Below are 21,637 nucleotides of genomic sequence, written 5' to 3'. Positions count from 1 at the left end.
TATCTAGTATAGTCATCAATGAATGAGATAAAATATCTCAGATCAATAAAATAGAGAGTAGAAAATAGTCTACAGATATTAGTGTGTACGATTTTCAAAATATTAGAATTTCTCTTGGCACCTTTAGAGGACTTGTTAGTTTGCTTTTCCTTTATGCAACCCAAACAAGTATCAAAGTCAGTAAAATCAATATCTTTTAAAATACCATCATTTACCAATCTCTTCAGTCTCTTTAAAGAGATATGGGCTAATTTTTTATGCCATAAATTTGAAGAGTTCTTTTTAATAATATTCCTCTTTATGCCAATATTACCACCATGCAAAGATGAATGATTACTTTTAAATTCAGATTCAAATCTAATTTATACAAACCATCCATAAGAAAATCAATATCAATGACACTTTTATTCCAAAAAAGTTCAACTATAGAATTTTCAAAATGAAAACCAAAACCAATATCTATTAACTTAGAAATAGAAACTAAATTCCTAGATAAACTAGGAACATAAAAAGTGTTTTCAAGATCTAAAATAAAATCAAAATTTAAAACTAATCTAAAGGTTCCTAAAGCTTTCACATATGCACATATCTGATTGCTGAATAGATACTTTATTCACTTTCCTTTGGATCCCTTAGATTGAGAATATCCTGTATGGTATTGACAATGTAAATTATAGTATCAGAATCAATCTATCAAGTATTATTAGGAATATCAATAAAAAAAGATTCATGATACACTACAGATATAAAAGTATCTTTCTTTTCAAGTCATTTCCTATACTTTATACAGTCCTTCTTCATATATCTCTTTTTTTTGCAAAAGAAGAATACATCTTTATTGCCATGGCGCTTTATTAGTACTGTAGCATTCTTCTTTTTGGGAGCATCTATTTTCTTTCTTTCTTTATTATGAGAAGCTAGATTAGCATTTTTATATTTTATTTCTTGCTTCTTTTGTTTCAATTTTTTTTTCTCTTGAACACACATGGTCAAAAGTTAATTAACAGACCATTTTTTTTTTGTGTGATATAAAAAATTTTGAAAGAATCATATTCTGCAGGTAGAAAATTCAAAATGAAATAGACTAGAAAAGTATCAGAAATATCAACTTTTAAAGACTTAAGTTGAGTAGCAATATCTGTCATCTCCATAATATAGTTGTTAGATGTATGCTCTAAAAGCCAAATTGACCGACATATGTAATCTTATTAGTGGCATAATTTTGTAATTAAATAAAATGAATAGGGTTAATTTTTATTTATGTCAAGTCATGTATCTATGAATCATCTAAAGAATTAATAGGATGATAACACATATTCTCAAGAGTTAAAAATTTGAAACATGTGTCATTGATGATTAATTTATAAATACTCCCGATCGATGGATCATTACGAGGACAATGATAGATCCAATAAGATTGGCATACAGATTGCTTTTCTCTGTATAGATGAGTCTCAAATCTACAGTATGAAGATATTGGAGTGAGAGTGCAGGTGATTGTTAGAGAACACTGGCACCGAGCGTGACCAACATGAATAGTCATATGAATGTCTATCCACTCGTCAGTAACATACTTGATGTTGCAGTAGTGTGAATAGTTCTTAGACCTGCAGTGCCTCGATTATTCACAATGGAATTGCTGTAGTTTGACTGCACAATTACATAGTTATCTAGTCATTCGGAGTATTACGGTGTATGTTGGCTGCAGTAGATTCATTGTAGGAGTAGGGTATGCACCTAGATAGGATCTATCGATCTTGATAGATAAGGAGTAGCTCTATGTTATTCATGAGATTGAGTTAAGAAATCCATGACCATAGTGGTGCAAATGATGGAAAAAAATTTTCATAAGATTTCACATATGAATTCGAGACGATTGAATATTACATATGACAAGCGATGAAGTTTGATGAGTTATCCATAATCTCTGTCTTGTCGGAACTCATGATAGAAGGATCGAATCATACGGTAACTGTATTTAGAGATTCAATATTTTATTTTACCAAATTATCACTACATACTGTTAGGTGTGACTGATGGATTGTAAGACTCGTCGAGCATCGTCTTGATGATCGATGATCTTTGATGTACAGAGTTGAAATCGTTCCAATCCATCGAAAAAAATTTCGATGATATTGTGATAGGGATCACAATATATCTCACTACTAAACAGAATAGAACCTATGAGGTCACGTACAAAAGAGATCTTTGTCCAAGCAGATCAATCGAATAACGGAGGGATCTAATTATCAATATGACCCAATGCAATTATTATAATTGTCTAACTTACTAAGAGTTAGTAAGTTGTAGGAGGATTAATTAGCAATTAGATTGCTAATTGACTCAATTTGATTAAACAATTGGTTAGGATCAAATTTAATTGAATTGGATTCAATTTGGTTTTGTTTGGATTTAATTAGATCAAGCCTAATTGGATTATGAGATAGCCCAATTACAAGAGAGATCAATTCCTTGATTGATTAGGATTTGGATTTGACCTAATTTCTAATTGGATTGGGATCTAATCAAGAGAGATTGGATTTCCAGTTAGACTAGGATTCCTCCTCTCTTTGGGTGCACTAATTTTTAATTAGATTGGGAATTGAATTGGGTTTGACCTAAGCACCAAGAAAAGTCCCAGTTGGTTGGGACTCTTTTTCTCCGTTGGTCCCAAACTTCTCCATGCCAAATCATGCCATCTCACTCGCGTCCCCTCTTGTTTTGTGTGAAATCCCCATGCCCTGAAGCCTCTCCACACCCTCTTTGTTGCGCCACCTGATTTCTGGATAGGGATGAGGATAATTCGAAAAGCCATTTTGAATTTAAAGTCTTATGAGATAAGACTTTATCCTCACTCCTTTGCACGCCTAATTCTATCCCTTAAGGATGCCACATTTATTAGAAACATGGGCGTGGGAATTGAGTTTTTACCAAGAAATCTGATGGAAGAGAGGAGGGGCATGGATTCCGAGGAGGACTTCTTTTGGGTGTGAAAAACCTCTTCTTTGCATGGTTTTGGGAAGGCTCCATGCACAAGAGAAGGTCTCTTGGTGCGTGGGGTTTTTCTATAAGGGGCGTGGATCAGAGATGGGCATGGCCATCCTCCTTGGCATGAGAAATCGAGGGTGAGGGGTCTTCTGAATAGTGTATAGATTAGATCTATGGCGTGGGATTTCAGGATGAGGGACAAATAGAGAGAACATCTCTTTATTATTCCTCTTCCTCCTCTACTCCATCTTCCTTAGAGAGTCTGAGAGATCATGAATATCAGCAACATCAACCATCAAGAGAAGTCTTCTGCAAAGGCACTAGCACCCCGATGAAGTCGTAGGCCTTTGATCGAATTCGAGAGCCTCGTATGGATATCCATAGAGATTGAATATGTTTGTGGCTGATTGAAGACCTTGGAGTATACCACGATCATAAACTGTAGTGTTCATCAATCTGTACAAAGATATAGAGATTAGATCTCTAATTAGATTTATTTTTTTTAGATCAGATTTTAGATCGAATGGTTTCATATTCATATGATAGATTCTAGATGGTTAGCAGATTAGATCTAATGCATGTTAAATTAAAATAGTTTTAGTTTGAATTTAATTTCTATTACAATTAGATTAGAAAACAAAAAAGTTTTAAAAATACATGCATGTAACCACCTGAAAATCCGACAATGGTAATGTACACCTTTAGTACTGTTAAATCTCATACCTGAAAGCCTCTTTATTAGGATACTGGCTAATGCCTTATCAAAATTTTTAGATTATTCTTCAATGGCCTTCATAAAATCTTTGACCTTATCATATTAAGGTGTTGACCCCCTAATACTTTTAGGCACTCGAGACTTGATGAGCATCAAGCTCAAATAATTAGATCACTTCCATTTCTCATATACCAAAATCTATTGTGGCCTACTTGAATCTATGAAAATAGGTGGTTCATCCACACGAAGTACCAGGTCAAGGTCCTTATACCCAAGAGTGTAAAGAATACTATCTTTTCAGTTAGAAAAATTATCACCACTTAACTTTAGAATAAGAGCAGCATCATTAATATATGCAGTAGGATTAGCTACAATAATCAACAAGCATAGAAAACTTTAGTACTATGAAGTATAATCTATAATTTGGAATAATCAATATTAATTTTAGTAGTAAATTTTAACCTTTCTGTGGACAGAGGTGCATCATGCATAAAATTTATTAATACTTTGTTAATAAGATTAGCAATATAGATACTAAAGATAGTAAATTTTTATACCTGTGGGCTTAGAAAAAATCTATCCTTAATATCTAGATTACCATCTTATTTCAATTAAATTATAGAAATAATCACTTCCTATGCATAAAATTAATTATTTCTTTGACTTATTATAATTTTATTCACATGCCATTAGACTTTAATTTATAGTATTTATGTGGTTTTTACCATATTCAGGATGCTATGGCAACTCCTGAACACAATAAATCCACTACTTTATGTGGTTTTTACTACATCCAAAATGCTGTGGCTACTTTTGAATATAATAAATTTACCAACTTTAATATGGTATTGAATAATCCAAATAACCATAAAAAACTTCATTATAGTTTTCATCTTTATCATGATTACAAAATTTTCAATAGGTAAACAATAATCTAAAGACTTTTATGTGACCAATATAAATTGCAAAATATAATTTAATAGAATCTTTGTGTAATAAAGTTTATTATAGGGACTAAACAATAATCTAAGGAGTCTTTATGTAATAAACTCTATGACGGAGATTTATATGCAATTTTAGGACCTTTATGGAATTAGCTAATTTATTAGAGATTAAATTGCAAAAATTCCTAAACTAAATTAGATCGGTCTGATTCAGTCAATTAGGAGGACCTTTTACTGTTTACTGAATATATGTTTTGTCAGGGGCTTAAGTGAAAACCTACCCTTTTTAGTAAATGGGTCTGGACTGGATTTCGGATTTCAGGTTGAGACTCGAAATCCGAACCCGTTAGGCCACCTTCCTCTTACCTCCCAAATCCCATGGCCATTGCTTGAAACCTTAAATCCACCGCCGATGAGCCATGGGCCATCCTTTACCACCAGCAGCTGGCCTGAGAGCGCCGTCCCGATCGCTGGTGAGCCGGCAAAGGATAGTTGTTCATGATGGGAAATTGGTGGAGGAGAGGCCAATAATCGATGCTCCTCCTCTCCTTAACCCGATGGCTGTCGGAAGATCCTAATCGATGGACCGCCACCCTCAACAAGATCTATCGCCGCTTTAAGCCGACGATTTTGAAAGGATAACCACCGATGAACTGAATCCGACGGCTCTTTCTTCCTTTACCTTATTATTATTGTTATTAATAATTCTGAAAGAAGGGGTGGTGGCCGGATGGGAAGTGATGTACCGGATGCAAGCCAGAGGACCGGCTGCCTTGATGGGAGGAGGAGGGCCGCGGCCTTCTTCCTTCATCTTCTTTTTCCCTTATCAAAACCCTTAATTTTTTTTTTATTTTAAACAAAAATCAAGCCCTAAAAAAATAAATCATAGAATAAAATATTACAAATCTTTATGGGATATATCCAGATCTTAATGGCTCCATCATGGCTTTAGGATTCACCATCAGCACCCATCCCACAGATGTCGGAAGAATAATCTTCTTCATCTTATTTAAAAATAATAATCAAACAATCTTTAATATGTCAAAAAAATAAACATAAATATGTCATATACAAATTTTTCATGCAGCAATAAAATCAATAGGGCTAAACAAAAATAGCATAAAGGATAACTTTGATACCATCGATGTGGAAATAACATATTTTTAGCTATTGTTGTTCCAGTCCAAAAATAGATTAGAGATGAAGAACGTTACAAGAATATCGAAAGATGGATTTGCAAGATGAATTTGCTTTGCTCCAATCCTACAAAAGAACACTGCAAAAGAATTCTTTTAGTCTATGTTTAGAGGATTTCGATGCCTATTACCGATAGAGAGTTATAGACATATTTATAGGCTAGATCGAAGATTCTTTTAGATTCACACAAATTCCTTTCTATCAAGAAATCATAACTGTAGTAAAGTCTTTATTTTGATCAGAGTCCATCTTTATCTCCAAAGAATTTTAATCATCTTAATTATCTTAAATTATTTTTAACCATTAGGTCACATATGGGCCACATCAAGTCCCTAATATTAGGATGAGCACAACACCCTTATCTTTCAATTATTCGGTGAGGAGCTAGCTGGTAGACTATTTTGTCAATAGCTGTACCTAGGTACGAGATCCCTAATAGAAGATTGTGGAGATTCACCTAGAGCCCAGGAGTGACAATTAGGGGTATTTATAAGCTTTATAGAGGTACTCTAAGGTAGAGTATTGACTAAGCTTAGGTATAGAAGCTTGGTGTTCACTCTAGAGTTGTACCATTTTTGTGGAAGGTGTCATGGGTCTCATTCCTTCTAAGGGGGTATTGAGTAGGAGAGGGCTGAGTGTTCCCCCTTTTGTGACCCTTGTCCCACAAAGGAGTCTATTACACAAGTTCCAATCCAATGTCCGACAGTCTTCTAGTTTGGAGGATCACTGATACATCGAGGATGATTATTCAATCGACGACATCGATGGACACCTTTCTTTAGTATTTGAAGCAATGCACAATCAAATGTTCATCTCATCCCTGAGCATTCATGTCACTTATATACATATCATAGTTGGTTGGCAAAAAATGCGAGCACCAACTAGCTGCCGACATTTAATCGGGAGTATGCTCCTTTCTCAGGTTGCTAAGATTACTCACTTGTCTACTTTTGAGGATCCTTTGACAGCGAGGGATACCTGAGACTCCTCTTCAGCAGTTGCTATGACATAAGTGATCTTCATCACTCGAAAGTCGAAAGCCCCCACCCCTTGCTTCCTCAAAGTGAATTTCAATAGCAATGTGCAAGACAAAGGTCGAAGAGGTGGGGCAGGCTTTATGATTAGAGATCTTGACTCTAGATTCATTGCTACTAGAAGTAGATAGATTGTTGATATCTCCATACTAGGGGTAGAGTTGCGAGCGGTTTGGGAGGGGATTCACTATGCGGAGCTTATTCTCAGAATTGAGTCTATCATTCTCAAGGGTGACTCCATAATAGTGATCCAATGGGTTGCGAGGCAATGGCTTTCGGAGGATTATCACCTCTTATTACAAGACATTTGGAGGCTGGCAGAAAGCTGCCACATCTTTGATATGGTGTATGCCTATTGGGAGATGAATAATGCTGTGGATTAGATTGCCTTTGTTATTGCAGAGCATTCAACTGATTTAGATAATTTTGATTTGATTCCTTCCTCTCTTCACAATATTTTATTTTTCAATTTTCTTAGATGTATTTATAGTAAAATTGTATGATTGTTCCGCTTCACCAAAAAAAAAGACATGGTGCATAATGGCTAGTGAGGATGTGCACAGATTAGGTCAAGAAGATTTCAAGATATATCTGAAATCGATCTAATTTAAATCGATTCTCTAAAATCGAATCGACTATCTATAAAAATCTCTTGAAATCGATTCGAGATATTCGGTTTGATTTTATTTATTGGTTTGATGCTCGATAGGCTAGATGAAACATAACAATTCTATTTTATATAAGATTGATGTTCAATGGGCTAAACTAAATGAGTTAGACTAAGTCCAAAAATAATTCCATGTTATATGTAAGAAAAATATATTAAAAAAATCCATATATCTCTTTGGATTTAAGCTTTTCTCAAACCGCTACAAAACTGAATTTTCAAAAAAAAAAAGATGTAAATCGTACAGAAAACATCGATTCAGATTCGTGATTCAGCTCCTTTTATTGCACATCCCCGTTGGCCGGGTCTCATGCCTAAGAACTAGGGTGTGCAGAACAAGATGGTAGAGACCTTTAGGACCGCGATGGAAGTTCATTCATAGAGGTGGTGAATATGGGTGACAAGTGCCGGGTGTATCCCAAGGAATGGCCAGTTCACGGGGATCATTGGCCTTCTAACATTGTTGTTGAAATAGTTAGCCATGGATAGGAGGATTTTAGGACATGTTTGCAGGAGGCCTGGTGAGTCCTAAAGCAAACTCCCGGCTCTGTAATTGCTTTCGAGTCTACGTTATTGGCCCCATGAGCCCAAACGGGATACCAATGATTGGAACGGACAAAGGTGTGCCCACCACCACATGAGACAATTGTACTTGGACCTGGCACGGCAGGGGTAAAAAACTGATGCAACACACGACCTAACTCAATGAATCAAGCAGTGCTAGGATAGGTGCAGAGAACGAACTCACACAAAATGCTAAACAGTTGACGGGCTACCCTCCAATCTTACCTATTATTGGCAGCTAATATTTGACATGATGTACGGTTGCCGGCGAGAGTAATGAGAAGGCCACATCATTAGTATAACGTGTGTTCGTATACACTAGTTAGAAGGAACAAAAAAACAAAACAAATCTAGTAATTAAAATAAAGTTCAAGATTTCTTTCTTATTTCAAGCAAAGGGTGAGAGGCCTAAAATATCCATGTAGTTGGCTAAATTTCGTCATAAAATATGCAAGTCGCCGTTACCTCTTGTATTTTGGCTAATTTATAGCACAATTATGAGAAAATTGCTAGGTTGGTTGACATTCATTTTTATTAGTCTAGGCTATGCCGACATGGGAGACCAAGTCCACCGAATAATTTCTCCAATATCTTTACCCAACAGTGCTAACATGAAATCCTTCTTTATTGAACCAAGGCACAAATTTACATGCGGAGCTTCGCAGGAAATTAACCACGTCAATTTCAACACAATCAGGCACTAGCTCTCTTTCTAATCCTCACCATCAAACCATTCTTCATGTGAAGGATGATGGAAATCTTTGGCTCAACCACATGGCCTTCAACCACATCAACATGGAAGTTATACACCATGGCAGCCACAACCGCCTTCATCTGAGTGAAGGCTATGTCCTTCCCCAGACAAGTCCTCGGCCCGGAGGTGAATGCAGAAAACTTATAAGATGGCTCATGCCTCAACTTTCCCTTCTCTGAAATCCATCTCTCAGGCTTAAATTCCAAGCAATCTTTTCCCCATACTCCTTCCATGCGTCCCATAGCATACAAAACGAACAGTATCTTCGTTCCTGGCTGGGCTTTGTGGCCGCTGGGAAGGACTTCAGGTTGCAACACACCTTTGTGCTCGAACGGGACCGGCGGGTACAGCCTGAGGGATTCACACAAGGCTGCATGCAAGTAGACCAACTTTTTGAGCTCCTCGGCATCGAATACGGTCATGGGGTCCGAGCATGACCTCTCCTTTCGTAGCGACTTCAATTCCTCCAGGATCTTCAGCTCCACAAGTGGATTCTTTGAAAGCAACCAAAAGAACCATGTGAGGGCGGTACCAGTGGTGTCCCTTCCTGCAGTCATAAAAGTCATTGCTGTATCTCGAAGAAACTTATCCAATTCCATCGGATTTTCCATATCCACGACATGAAGAACGTCACAATCATTAATATAAGATGATAATAGATCTCTTGGTGCCTCCTCATGGCTTCTTGATTTGTTTCTCTCCTCCTTTTTCTCAGCAATTCGTTGTGTTATGAATTGGTCCATCACTTCCCACGCCAGTGCCAATTTTTTCTCCTTCCCTATCCTTAGCCATCTCTGCAACTTCCACCACGCCGGTCGCAGTATGTGCCGGAAGAGCAAGGCCTCCGTGGCATCATCCATAGCCTCGGCAAATGGAACCGTGGGAAATCCGATAGAGAGGCACCCTGTGTCAGCGCCAAAAACCAAGTAAGAGGTGATATCAAAGGTTAGCCTTAGGAACACATCCTGCAAGTCTACCGCAATATCTTGTTTGGCAAGTTGATCCAGAAGAGGGATGAGTCCCTTCTCCACCTTGTTTCGGCTTGACTGCGCCACGAAGGACCGAAACCTTTGATCACTAATCAGGTTATGGGCTCTCATCCTTTGCGTTCTCCATGACTCTGCGTCGGAATTGAAGATTCCGTCGCCGAGGATGTCGAAGATCTCCTTGAAGTCGTCGCCCTTCGGATAGTTCAGGAAATTGGCACCGAAGACATGGTGCACGTTGGCTGGGTCGCAGGTAAACAACACGTCTATTCCTGAGAACCACGAGCCACGGAACAAGAAGGTGCACCCGGTCTCCTTCAGGACCATGGTGCTCCAGTCATGGAGGTGGTGGAAGTGGGCAAGTAAGGCCGGGAGCATCCCCACGAATGGCCAATTCACTGGGATCCCAGGTCCCTTATTGGTTTTTTGGTAGCAGTAGAAAAAGAAGAAGCAAGCAACGGATATGAGGATCTCAGGGTATGTTTGCAAGAGGCATAGTGAAGCCACTAACAAACGGGCAGCCATTATTGTTTGGATAAGCTGCTATGAAGAAAAAAAAAAGGCTATGTTTATAAAGCGCGGATCACCAGCGGTGCGCGCGTGGTGTCGTAGGAGACGGTATATCCATGCACTACAAAAAAAAAATTGGGTCAATACGGTCGGCAAAATCCATCTTAAAAAAAGAAGAAGAAGAAGAAGAAGAAGAAGAAGAAGAAGAAGAAGAGAAGAAGAAGAAGAAGAAGAGAAGAAGAAGGAATCCGAACCTAAAAAATATTTGAGGTAGAAAAAGCCATCTGTAATAATCATCTCTGTAAGTCGCATCACTAAAATAATTAGAGACGGACCTTTTGGGACGGCTTTTTCAGAGACGGCTGTCCCATCACCACACTGTCTCTAAAGAAAGCCATCTCTAATATTATTATTTTTTTAATTTTTTAATAATCATCTCTAAGCCGTTTCTAATGATTATCGTCACTACGTCGTCCCTTTTAAGGCCGCCTCTATTCAATCTCTAATCTTAAAATTATTTAATTAATTTAAATAATATTTTTATATTATATTTATATTAATTATCACTAAATCAATTTTTTTATAAATCAACTAATTCTTAACTATAATTAAATAAAAATTATAGTTTTTAAATTATTAATTAGTTATATCAATTTTTTAACTATAAAATGATCCTTAGTTATCTAAAGATCAGTCCGGATTTTTGTTTTCTTTTTTTTGCTTCAAATCCTCCCAAGCCCTCACCTACCTTCTCCCTATTCTCCTTGCCGCCACCTCCCGTTGGTCTCTACTATCGCTTGTCATCACATTCTTCTTCATTATCATCGGCGTCGCCCTTCCTCCTCCAATCTTCCTTAGGTGTTTTTGTTTTTTTGCTTCGAACTTTGCCAAGCCCTCTCCGTTCTCCTCACCGCCACCTCCCGTCTAGCTCCGCGACCGTCGGAGAGTCACACTCGTTGGTTGCAACTGATGCCACCTCCAACGACGTGCTCCTTCTCCCTCCACCGGCCATTGTACCCATCTTCACGCTCTACACTCTTCTCGAAGCAGTGCCCTGGGCTCGATAGGGACCAAGCCCTCGAGCCTCGTGATAGAGGTCGACGAACGTCCAATGTCGTGAGTGTCAGGGCATCATGCTTGCCGGTTGCCACCGATGCCACCTCCGGCTATGTGTTCCTCCCCCCTCCATTGACTGCCACACCCATCTGGATGCTCTGATCTTCCACTCGGAGCAGCCACTGAACACCGCATCCATCTCTACGCTTTGCCGTCCCTCTCGGAGTAGTGCCTTGGGCTCGATTGGGACACTGGTACCATCGTCGAGCTAGGGTTAATGGGGGCATTTTTCGCTGGGTGGGGCACGAGGTGGTTTTATATAGGGCTGACAAAATATGTCCGACCCATCAATTCGATCCATGTTCGACCCGCTATAAACAGATTTGGATTTAGGCTAAACGGATTTGGGTCATAAATGGGTCAACCTGTTTAACCCGTGATGTGTCTTAAATTTACCGCCAGCGCATAGTATGCAATGTAGCACGTCCGACGAGTACGAGTCAATCTCACGAGAAATTAAATTTTAAATTATATTTAAATACTTGCTCAGGCGAACTTTAGAGAAAAAAGAGATTGTTTGTTGAATTACGAACTACCAAAGCAGTAAACTAATCAATTATAAAGGTAAATTATCTAAAAGATCTAAGGCTCTTGAATCCACTAGACCAATGAATTAGAGTCTTCCTATAATTTTTCTTACAATGTCCCTTGATCAAGATGTAAAACATGAACAAGTATGGACCATAAAGAGATTTAACTCAACTATAATCAATCAAGCATTTTATTTTTATCCTAATTAAGAGACTCTTCCTTTCTTCTCTTCTCTTATGTTGTCTAAGCATAGACTATGAAGGGATTCTGACCCAACTATAACCCATCAAAATTTTCATAAGAAAAGTGAAGGAATGGTTTAAAAAATTTTGAGCCTTCTACCAATCCTCCACTCTTGCACCGAATCAAGTATGGATTATGAAGGGATTCTGACCCAACGATAGCCCATCAAGTCTCTTGACGAGAAAGATGAAGAGAGAACTTTAAAAATTAAAAGCTCGAAAAGAGAGATTCAATAGAGCAGGCTTCTATTCATGATCTAGCTTTATCGCAAACCCCAGAGAGATTGCTTAGCCAGACATAGTTGATTTGAAGTAAAAAAATAATAAAATAAAGATTAATTTTATTTGCTGAAATTGAACTTGCAAAAATTAAAAATTACAGAATTAAAAGATACAGAAATTTAAACTATCCTATTGCATAAATTAAAATTACAAAAATTAAATAGAAAGAGAACAACTAATTTATTGCTGAATAAAAATTTTGATACAAAAATTTTCAACTCCTAAGCCATTAACAAGGTCTGGAGTTTGAACAGAAAATAAAATAAAATTTCTTACAGAATCAGACTTCTCTCCTTCTCTTGGCTTGGGACCAACCTCCTCCTGGCTGAATCTCCTTCTCGTGTGTTGGAAGGGTAGAAGAAAGTGGGAACAAGGTAGTTAAAAAGTTTTAAAGATGGGTATGTCTGCCTGTCATACAGACTCTCAATAATAATTATGGTGTGGAGAGCGATCTCTCAATGAAAATGTATGGAGCTTTATTTATAGGTGTAAATATGGAGGAAGTTTTTATTTTTCTAGATGTGGGATTAAAAAAAAAATTGCATCCTAAAAAAATGGATGGTTAAGATTGTAGTGATAAGGAGGCTAAGGAGACTTGGATGTATGGGATGAAGGGAGAGGACGGTGTGATTAATTTTTTAAAAATTTTCTTTCCTATGTTGATCCGCTTGCACCTTCTTATGCGCACTACCGCTTAGACCTTGCACCCAGCTCCATTGTGCTTGCGTCCACCTCTTACGTATGCGTCCAAAAAGTCTTGTGTCAGCATCCATTTATTCAGATCGCTCTCAGCCGCTTAGCGTATGCCTGAACTCAAACATCCCATACTTAAATTTGGTCTCCATCCCACTTGAAAATGCATTAAAGATCGTGCCAAAGCCACTTCATGCAAATGTCCAACTTCACTTCGTACCACCACGTAGCACATTCCATGAGCTGGACCCCATGCAATTTAAATTTCAGCCCAAACTGCTCCCAATGCCTTATTTCCACACGGTCCACCAAGGTTCTTAGGGACCAACTGATTCCGAATTGATCCGATAAATCTTCGATCTTAATTTTAAATTTATTTTAACTTTATTTTTAATTTCATTTGATCTCTCTAAACCTGCAGATTGGACTTTTTATATTGATGCAGCTCTTTTCTGTAAAAAAATATATAAAGAAATATCAATTTTAAAAGAATAAATATAATTTGATCCATAAATTAATACTTCTATGGATAAATTTATATATTTATCAATCCATTTAATAAGTGGATCAGATTTGGATTTTAGATATCTGATCCGTATAATCCGTTTAATATTCAGATCGAATTGAGTAAGATAATTTATTTAACCTGTTTAACCTATTTCTGACCCATTTAACATAATCTGTTTAACCCATTTAAGACCCGTTTAACCTGTTTAAAACATGTTTAACCTGTTTCTGAACCATTTAACCCGACCCATTTAATCTGTTTAACATGTTTAACCCGTTTAACCTAATTTGACCTATTTAATAAATGGGTTAAATGGGTCGGATCGGATTACCTGTTTAATGAATAGGTCGGATTCAGATTTGAATTTTTGATCCGTTTAATAAACAGATTAGGTTTGGGTTGACAATTTTTTGATCTGATCTGTTTATGATCCGACCTATTAATGATCCGAATCGATCCGATTGCCACTCCTAGTTTTATATATGGTGGGGTTGGCTATTTGAGACAAAAAAAGTAAAGCCGTCAATGCAGAGGACAAACGACGATGGGAAAAGTCGTTGGAGATGAGTATGAATTAATTTTTTAATAGACAGTCGCTCCATCTCTGTAAATTTATTTATTTTTTAAATTCCTATCATCATGCCGTCTCTAAAAGTCTAGCCATCTTTAATCCGTCTCTATCCCATCTCTAGTACTCCATTAAAATAAAAAATTTAATCACCATCTCTAGACCGTCTCAATTGACCGCCGTAGGAGATTGTCGTCTCTATGTCGTCTCAATGCCACTGATAAAAGTGAATATCTGAGAGTATTTTTTAGCCATCTTAGATGAATCATCTTTAAAATTATATTTTTTTTATAGTGATGGATGCCGTCTATCACAAGATGGATAGCCATGCTCGACCATATTTATAAGCGAAGTTCGTGTTTTACCTTGGTTTATGGAGTCTAAGGGCAAGCTGGATGTGACCATCTATGTCGACACAATATTTTACCCATGGTTGGTGTTGCAATAACTCATGCAGGCCTTCCTGATTATTATCCAAATCCATAGATTCAGATCCGGTCAATTCAAAACTCTATAATAATGATTTTACATCAATAGTCCAAACTATTGAATGTAATTTACTATCTCAAAATTACTTACATATAAAAAATCATATGATTTAGACATTCCTAATATATACATTAAATAGTTAAAAATTGAATAGCTGAAATAAAATTAAATTAGATACATTTTTTGATCATTTGATGCAAAGGCTAGAGATTTTCAAATTATATAATTTATTGTGTATAAGCAGTTTTAAAATAGTATATCACACTTGTTGGGTATAAAATACCCCCAGCCGAAGTTCGTAAAAGGCCGACCCTCCATGGGCTCTTCCAGCTTCCGACCTTGTGTGATGTCTTTCTGAACTCCCCTGGCTGTCCGAGCTTCCATAATACCATCCGGACTTCTCCGATAATGAGCTCCTCCATCCATCTACCGGGCTGCTCCAAACACTTTTTGAGCTTCACTATCAGCCGATTTTCTACAGTGATCGATTATTCTCCGAATCTCTTTCAAACTTCTTCCAGCCACGAACAACTTTACTCCGAACTTCTTTCAGACTTCGTCAATGTCCGAACTTCTCCAACAGCAAGACTTCTACAGTAACCAAACTCCATCCAAGTTTCTACGGCGGTCAACTGCCTTCCGGATTTCATCCGAGCTCCTACGAGAGCCGGATCCCAGCCGAACTTCTACAGCAGATGGATTCCAGATGAATTCCTACAACAGACGGACTCCACCAGCTGGATCTCTACTCTGAACTTCTACAATAAGAAATCTTCATTTGAGCTTCCATGGCAACCGGTCTTCGTCCGAGCTTCTACAATAAGCGGCCTCCTTTCAGACTCCTACAAGAGTTGGACTCCGTCCGAACTTCTACAACAGAATTGAATCCCGGACTCCTCCAATGTTCGACCTTCCCCAGTGTCCTCGAGACTCCTCCAGCAGACGAACCTCCATAGCGCCATTCGAACTCCACTATCGATCGACCCTCTGCTGGATTCCTCATGAAACCGGACCTCTCCGGATGACAGTCCTCAGATGAGTTTCTACATCAGGTAAATTTCAGACGGACTCCTTTAGCAATCAGACTCTTACTAGACTTCTCCAACAGAAAGTCTCCGTCTGAGCTTCTACAGCAGATGACTTCCGCCTGCAGCATCAGCGTCCAAGGCACCCAACAACAGTGGACTTATCAGCAACCTCGAAAATATTCGAGCTTCTCTTAGATTGCAGAGACAGAGAGCCATTTCGTTCCATCAGACGTCCCAGCCGAGCTTCAGTCGTCAGGCTCGAACTCTCTGACAAGTCACGACAATGGCCACCACCCACTCCACTCTCTGTAACAGATTCCACGTAGCCCCACCACTCTCTGGCAAGTCACGACAACGGACACCACTCCACTCTCCATAACAAACTCCACGTGGCTCTGAACGGTCCACTGACGCCACTACTCTCCGTAACAAACTCCGCATGGCCCTGAACGGCCCACTATCGGACAGTTACAGACGTCGCTGTCAATCAGTTACGCTCTCCGTCTATAAAAAGGGACCCCCAGATACGTTCATCTCTAAGCTCTAAACTCTATCCCGAAACTCTGCTAAAATTTCATTCGAGTGCTCCATTTCTGTTGAGACAGAGTACTGACTTGAGCGTCGAAGATCTTGCCGGAGCACCCCCAACTCCGATTTAGACTTTTCTTGCAGGTCCCGACAACAGACGCGATCTCCTCGACTCCAGCTTCTCCGACGTCGGCGGAATTCTGCACCAACAGAATTGATGCTAGAGGAAGGGTCCTGTGTCTTCGCAGTACCCTTGTTTTTAAAGGAGTACTCAACGAGATTGTCTTTGATCATCTTCTTCGATATTTTCTCCTTCTTCTCCTGCCAGATCTCCACCTGATGCCTCCCGAAAGGCATCCACCAGGCGATCCACGGCCTCCGCAGTCAATCTCAGCGAGACCCGCAAGCTCCGACCTCGTCTCCAGTTTTCTAGGCTCCTCCTCCTCCGACAACGACAGTCGGCATGGAGCAGTTTGACTTGCTGGTTCAGCAGGTCAGGGGCCTCACCGAAGCAGTGCAGGCCATGCAGTAGGAGCCGCAATAGCCGTAGGCATCTGTGCGGCTGGAAAGAGCATCGTCGGAATTCAGAATCCGATGATCGAGCAGGCCACTTGGGCCAGTCGCCCTGTCTTTCCCGGAAAGGAGAAGCAGAAGGCGGAGAGCCCTCCGTCCGATCACGATTCCACCCCCGGAGGGTCCCTACCTCCGTTCTACCAGAAGACTCTCGAGACTCGCAGTCGAGAGGACCTCCTGGATCAAAGATTTCAGGAGATGAACCAGCAGATCGAAGAGCTCCGTCATGCTCCCACTGCTTACGGTGAGGACATCTGTACTGACCCTCATTTCTCTCAAATGATTATGCAGGAATCAATCCCACCAAACTTCAAGCTCCCCCAATTCGAGAGCTACAACGGGACCTCAGATCCGATTGACCACCTGGAGGCCTTTCGGACAATGATGCTGCTCCATGGTACGCCAGACCCATCCTATGCCGAGCTTTTTGTCTACCTTGAAGGGAGCAGTAAGAAATTGATACTCGATACTAAAGTCGGGTACTATCTTCTCTTTTGATCAAATGAGCCACCAGTTTATTGCTCATTTCGTCAGCAGCCGGCGTCCCGAAGAGGTTTGGAGTTCCTTATTAATATCAAACAGAAGGAGGGGGAATCCATCTGAACTTACATTAACAGTTTTAACGCCACCGCATTGGAGGTCCGAAACTTGGACCAGTCAGTTGCAATGGCCGCCCTGAAGAGTGGTCTTCAAAAGAACGATCTTCTGTTCTCTCTGAAAAAGAAGTATCCCAGGGACTTCGCTGATCTGCTGGCTCGGGCCAAAGGATATGCTCGAACAGAGGAAGCCTTCAAGCTAAAGGACGAGGAGGCTGCGAAGGAGCGACAGGCGGGTGACTCCAGCAAGCCCGCAGTTGAAAAAGGATTAGTGAAGCTTGCCGCGTTCTCAAACTTTCTCCAGACACAAGCGTGTCCGAACTCCTCCCCAGGCTCGTAGGTAGAGAAGTCCGGACCGCAGAGTTCGACGGAGCTCTCCCCAGAAGGATTCCACAGCTACGCCCCTCTCAATGCTCCAAAAGCCCAAGTGCTGATGGAGGTCAGGGAGCAGCTGCCAAGGTCGGAAGGGATGCACACACACCTCGGGAAGTGCAACCCTAACTAGTTCTGCCTTATCATCGTGACCACGGCCACGACACGGAGGAGTGCATTCAGCTCTGAGACGAGATCGAGGAACTCATCAGATGAGGTCGGCTCGACAGATTCATCCGATGCCGGCCTGAGGATAGGGAAGATCGGTCGAGGGCCCTACCACAGTCAGAGCCACCAAGGAGAGAAGAACAGCCTGAAGATCGGCCTCCAATCGGGATCATCAACATCATCTCTGGAGGACCCCGATGGGGAGCAGACCTTCCGCGACTATGGGACTCAAAAAATCTACGAGTGTATTACCATTAACTTTGCCTTAAATAAAAGTTTATATTTGCATATCTTTTCTTTTGGCATGAGCTCGTAACGATAGGGAGTAGCTCCTTCAGACAATCGAAATTAAGCGTGTCAGAAACAAAAGGAGGACCTCATCCCGACACAAACGAAGGCCCGATTATTTAGAGATTGGATGGGGAGAGAGGCCCTCGCAATGGTCCTTATGCGCCCCCACAGCCATGTTAGGAACAGGAGGAGAAACTCGTCCTAACATGAGTAAAGTCGAAGGCCCGATTATTTAAAGATCGGATGGGGGAGAGACCCTTGCAACGGCCCTTATGCGCCCCTACAGCCATGTTAAGAATAGGAGGAGAACCTCATCCTAACATGAGCAAAGTCGAAGCCTGATTATTTACAGATCGGATGGGGGGAGAGGCCCTTGCAATGGCCCTTATGCGCCGCCACAGCCATGTTAGGAACAGGAGGAGAACCTCGTCCTAACATGAGCAAAGTCGAAGGCCCGATTATTTAAAGATCGAATGGGGGGAGAGGCCCTTGCAACGGCCCTTATGCGCCCCCACAGCCATGTTAGGAACAGGAGGAGAACCTCATCCTAACATGAGCAAAGTCGAAGGTTCAGTTATTTAAAGATCGGATGGGGGAAGAGGTCCTTGCAACAGCCCTTATGCGCCCCCACAGCCATGTTAGGAACAGGAGGAGAACCTCATCCTAATATGAGCAAAGTCGAAGGTCCGATTATTTAGAGACCGGATGGGGGAGAGGCCCTTGCAACGGCCCTTATGTGCCCCCACAGCCATGTTAGGAACAGGAGGAGAACCTCATCCTAACATGAGCAAAGTCGAAGGCCAGTTATTTAAGATCGGATGGGGGAGAGGTCCTTGCAACCGCCCTTATGTGCCCCCACAGCCTGTTAGGAAAGGAGGAAAATCTAATCCTAACATGAGCTGAAATTGACTGTGTCGGAAATAGGAGAGGATCTCGTCCTGACACAAATGAAGATATGATCGTTTAAGATCGGATGAGGGGAAGAATCTCCTCAATGACTCTTCTACACCCCTACAATCCCTTAGGAGCAGAGAAAAACCCTCATCCAAACATAAAAAAAAAGAGAAGAGAAAAAGGAAAAGCGACGAGCCACGCCAGAGATAAGAAAAAAAAGAACTACACCAATGATGCAAGGGACCTCGTCTCAACGAGAAGGAGACTCTTGTCAAAAACCCTCAATCTCTAAGGGGAACCCAACACTGGCCGGAGAAAATAGAGTTCCTCAAGGTAACGAGAAGTTCGGACCCCCAAGCTCGAGCACCGGGAGGAAGCGTCAAATTCGAATGGCCTCAAAAAGACCTTCGGTTATGAACAAAAAAGACAAATCAACATGGCGATGACCAGAACCTTCAAGCAACGTCGACATCGAATAAGGCAAAAGACAAAAGAAGCTCGATAAACAACAACTCGAAGTAAGAATAGACAAGGTAATAAAAAAATTTCTTTTCATCTCATTAGTAAAGTGCACATTATAAAGCCTTTGAAGGCAACAAAAAAAAATGATAAGAAAAGAAAAGAATACATGGAAGAACGAAAGGTAAAAGAGGCTTTAGGGAAGCTCGGCTTCTTTCGACTTCGAACTCTCGATTTCAGCCATCATCAGGGATTGCTTTAAGTTCTCAACTTCTTCTTCTAGTTCTTTCTTTCTTAGCAGTATCTCCCGATACATTTGGTGAAATTGCCGACTCTCGCCCTTCGACTCCCGAAGCCTCTTCCTCAGAACTTCAGACTCCGCCTCGGCATCCTTGACGTCTGCTGCTCATAGGCCAGCTGAATCTTCAGCCGCTGCAGTTCGCCTTCTTCTGCCCAAGGGCATGGACAATACTTCCATGGTCCCCCTCAAGGGAGTTGATCTTGGAAGCTAAGTCCAAGATCGGTCGCTGGTGCATTTTCGGAGTTCCTCAAGCTCCTTCACGAAGTCAGTCTTCCTCTGGGTGTAATCCATGAAGCCCTTTTTATGGAGGTCTTGAAAGCGAGTAGCCTCCACAGTGGCTTCCGAATGGCTCTTCCTCAGTCGGGGAAGGTCAGCAGGGCACTATTGTTGAGAGACAAGAGCATCACGACACGAATCAGTGCAAGAAAATAAAAGAAAAAAAAAAGATGCAGAATAAGAAAAAGAGCTCTCTGTAAAGAAAATCTGATTTCATTGATTAAATAGTTCTTAAGTACAGGAGAATGAGGAAAAGTCGTAACAAAGGAAAAAAAATATAAAATTAGAGGTTTCGGATCTCTGGGGCAGAAGTGGAGGAGCTCGGTGCCCCACAAGGTCGGTCGCGGTAGCCACAGCAGTCGAAGAAGTTCGGCTGGAGGAAGACCGGCAGCGACTTCAGAAGGTCCGGCTTCATCATCGGACGTCTCATCCAGGAAGCCGAGGTCAGTTCAGGAAACTTCCTGACCACCTTCTCCTGGCAGAGCTCGAAGCCTTTGATGTAGGCGGCCTGGCCGAACTGGACCTTCAGATCCCTCATCTCGGAGGAGGTTTTGAACTCCACTGCTCGGACCATTGCAATCATTATTGCACCGTATCTAAAGCAACGCTCTAGCGAGAATTTCGAAAAAATCTTTTCGGATCGCCTCGATTTGAAAAGACTCCAGTACCAGCGTGCCAAACGCCAAAATATCTGGAAACAACCGAGTATGGAAATCGAGGGAGGCAACTTCGCTGTGAAAGTTTCTCTGTACTTCCTTCATTCGAAATCAAAACTCGAAAGTGGGAGACTGGTGTTGGGTATAAAATACCCCCAGCCGAAGTTCGTAAAAGGCTGACCCTCCATGGGCTCTTCCAGCTTCCGACCTTGTGCGATGTCTTTTTGAACTCCTCCAGCTGTCCGAGCTTCCATAATACCATCCGAACTTCTCCGATAATGAGCTCCTCCATCCATCTACCGGACTACTCCAAATGCTTTCTGAGCTTCACTATAGCCGATTTTCTACAGTGATCGACTATTCTCCGAATCTCTTCCAAACTTCTTCCAGCTACGAACAACTTTACTCCGAACTTCTTTTGGACTTCGTTAATGTTCGAGCTTCTCCAACAGCAGGACTTCTACAGTAACCAGACTCCATCCAAGTTTCTACGACGATCGACCGCCTTCGGATTTCATCCGAGCTCCTACGAGAGCCGGATCCCAGTTGAACTTCTACAGCGGATAGATTCCAGATGAATTTCTACAACGAATGGGCTCCACTAGCCGGATCTCTACTCCGAACTTCTACAATAAGAAATCTCTATCCGAGCTTCCATGGCAACCGGTCTTCGTCTGAGCTTCTATAATAAGCGGCCTCCTTTCAGA

The 21,637-nt window shown here is 40.9% G+C and overlaps 2 protein-coding genes across 2 annotated transcripts in view; both read right to left on the bottom strand.

Annotated features, from left to right (window-relative positions):
- Nucleotides 1–21,637, bottom strand: part of LOC105044170 (DEAD-box ATP-dependent RNA helicase 13) — a 68,472-nt gene that overhangs the window by 32,264 nt on the left and 14,571 nt on the right. The window lies entirely within an intron of this gene.
- Nucleotides 8,735–10,374, bottom strand: LOC105044179 (noroxomaritidine synthase 2-like). The gene has a single exon (XM_073255058.1). It carries the CDS (start codon nucleotides 10,372–10,374, stop codon nucleotides 8,803–8,805), a length of 1,572 nt encoding a protein of 523 aa, XP_073111159.1. The 3' UTR covers nucleotides 8,735–8,802.

The sequence above is a fragment of the Elaeis guineensis genome, chromosome 4 (genome assembly GCF_000442705.2).
Source record: "Elaeis guineensis isolate ETL-2024a chromosome 4, EG11, whole genome shotgun sequence".
Taxonomy (NCBI): Eukaryota; Viridiplantae; Streptophyta; class Magnoliopsida; order Arecales; family Arecaceae; genus Elaeis; species Elaeis guineensis.
This window is presented reverse-complemented; position numbering and strand designations above follow the sequence as displayed.

Bases quoted from the DNA above. Each gene is read 5' to 3' on its own strand.
- LOC105044179 (XM_073255058.1), bottom strand. From the start codon at position 10,374: ATGGCTGCCCGTTTGTTAGTGGCTTCACTATGCCTCTTGCAAACATAC.